The sequence below is a fragment of the Squalius cephalus genome, assembly GCF_949319135.1.
Source record: "Squalius cephalus genome assembly, contig: scaffold_62, whole genome shotgun sequence".
Lineage (NCBI taxonomy): Eukaryota > Metazoa > Chordata > Actinopteri > Cypriniformes > Leuciscidae > Squalius > Squalius cephalus.
Window position 1 is genome coordinate 123,576 of NW_027645841.1, and position 2,389 is coordinate 125,964.

The 2,389-nt window shown below is 35.9% G+C and overlaps 1 protein-coding gene across 1 annotated transcript; it reads left to right on the forward strand.

Annotated features, from left to right (window-relative positions):
• Positions 1-429: 429 nt before the first annotated feature.
• On the forward strand, positions 430-1,464 carry LOC307154122 (trace amine-associated receptor 13c-like; the record flags this gene model as incomplete). The annotated part of the gene is made up of 1 exon (XM_079898897.1): positions 430-1,464. The coding sequence occupies exon 1, from the start codon at positions 460-462 to the stop codon at positions 1,462-1,464; it is 1,005 nt and encodes a 334-aa protein (XP_079755023.1). The 5' UTR covers positions 430-459.
• Between the last annotated feature and the right edge of the window lie 925 nt (positions 1,465-2,389).

Here is a 2,389-nt window from a genome sequence, read left to right on the forward strand (position 1 = left end):
AGAAATCATCTTAACCACACCAAGGGACCCGTCAGATGAGTTCCAGGAGCCGCTCAAAGGAAGAGTGATCTACAGTGGCTGATTACTGATTAAAGCAAAAACCACCACACCGGTGTTCAGTTCAGTTCCACCTGTGCTTTACTTTCATGTGGAAATACTAAACAATACCAAGACAGCGAAGAAATTAAGCAAAAAACAAAACAAAAATGTATTAAGTTTTGAAAAATGTAAGAGAATTCTCATCTGGACTGAGGAAATTAATTGCATTTCAAAGCTAATGTTAAAAAAAAAATATATATATATATATTTAAAATAATTATTAATTAATAAAAAAAAAAAAAGTTTGAATGTTACATCATCAGTGGGCAGTAGATGGGTGGGCCGTCTGATCCAGACACTGTATAAATTATATGACAATAAAGAGAGCAGAACAAACTCCTAACATGAGGAGACTCACTCATGGCCTATGAGACAGAGGATCATGAGACTCTTTACTGCTTTCCTGCCGTCAACTCATCATGTATCAAGAGCTTTGAATTCTCTAGACATGAATACATTATTATGTATGTGATTTTTCCATTGCTGTCAGCATGGACTGTGTTTCTGAACCTGCTGGTGATCATCTCTATCTCTCACTTCAAGAGGCTTCACACTCCAACAAACCTGATTATTCTCTCTCTGGCTGTGGCCGACATGCTTTATGGACTTATTGTGATGCCCGTAGATGCCATCACACTGATTGAGGCTGATTGTTGGTACTTTGGAGAAACTCTCTGTAGTCTGTATATTATGGCCACTGTATTGCTCACCACAGCAGCTCTCGGTAGTTTAGTTTTAATTGCTGTTGATCGTTATGTGGCTGTGTGTTACCCTTTACACTACCTACAGAAAATAACCACAACTAAAACTTTAATAAGCATCTGTCTGAGCTGGGCTTTTTCATTATCTTATGCTCTTTCAATTATAATTGTGTTAAAATATTTAACCATTAATTCATCCACAGTCGACGTGTGTTATGGAGATTGTACTATTAGGTTAGGACTTCCCTTGTTTATCGCTGATGCGTTAATTGCTTTTATTTTTCCATGTACCATATCCCTAACTTTATATATGAGGATTTTCTATGTAGTACTGCAGCATGTGAAAGTTATAAACTCTCTGAAGGGTGGTAAATGTGTAACAGAAGGTTCATTGAAGAGGAAATCTGAGAGTAAAGCTACTCTGACATTAGGAATCATTGTGGTAGTTTATATGCTTGGCTATGTTCCATACTATACCTGTTTTATATTTGTAAACTCTGTCACAGCCAGAGTTATTGTAGATTGGATGTGGAACATAACCACATTTCTGGATCCTCTGATCTATGCTATATTTTATCCCTGGTTTAAAAAGACAGTTAAACTCATCTTAACTCTGAAAATATTTCAGCCAGCATCCTCTCTGATCAATATTTTTACAGAATAGAATAGAATAGAATAGAATAGAATAGAATAGAATGAGGCATTTATATAGCACTTTCATATGTACTACTGTACACCCAAAGCACTTTACAATCATATCAGGGGATCTCTCCTCAACCACTTGGATGATGTGACAGCAGCCACAGTACAACGGCGCCAGCGCTCACCACACACCAGCTATAGTGGAGAGGAGAGAGAGTGATAGAGCCAATTCAATTACAGAGCATCAATTGTAATAAAACTGGTAAAGCTGTCACTCATAAAGGATATGATTATCTTTGTAGGATTTATATTTGTAATTTACACTACATGTATCTTTGTTTTATTTCAGAGATTATGTTTTCTGCTTTTGATGTTCAGTTTGAACAATTAATTAAACTGAAATTAGTTCATAAATTGTATTAAATTAGCTCATTAAATAAACTAAATGGTAAATGTAGATATTATGTGCTTTATGCTTAATCACTTTCATCAGCCATGATGCATCGGTTTTATCAAAAACATTATGACAAAAAAGTGACAGTCATACAGAACTTAACTCGGTAAAAAAAGTGATGTCTAACTTTCAACGGCTTTTTTTCCCAGAAAATGTCTTAATGTATAAATATTGTTATGAACATAAAAAAATCAACAACATAAACATAAAATAAACAAGTTCCGCAGACATTTTTATGAAAAGAAATGGAACAATGAGTCCCTGAACAATATAAAAATAAGCAGTCATATGTGGTGTAGCCAGGAGCTGTAGCAGACTGGCCTTTTCTTGCTGTGAGATGTTACCCCACTCTTCCACCAAGCCTCTCAAAGTTCTCAAACATGGTTCCTGGATTAGAAATCACAGTTTGTGTGTGTGTGTGTGTGTGTGTGTGTGTGTGTGTGTGTGTGTGTGTCCTGGTAAACCCAAACGTCCCCACAAAGGTAGTAATATC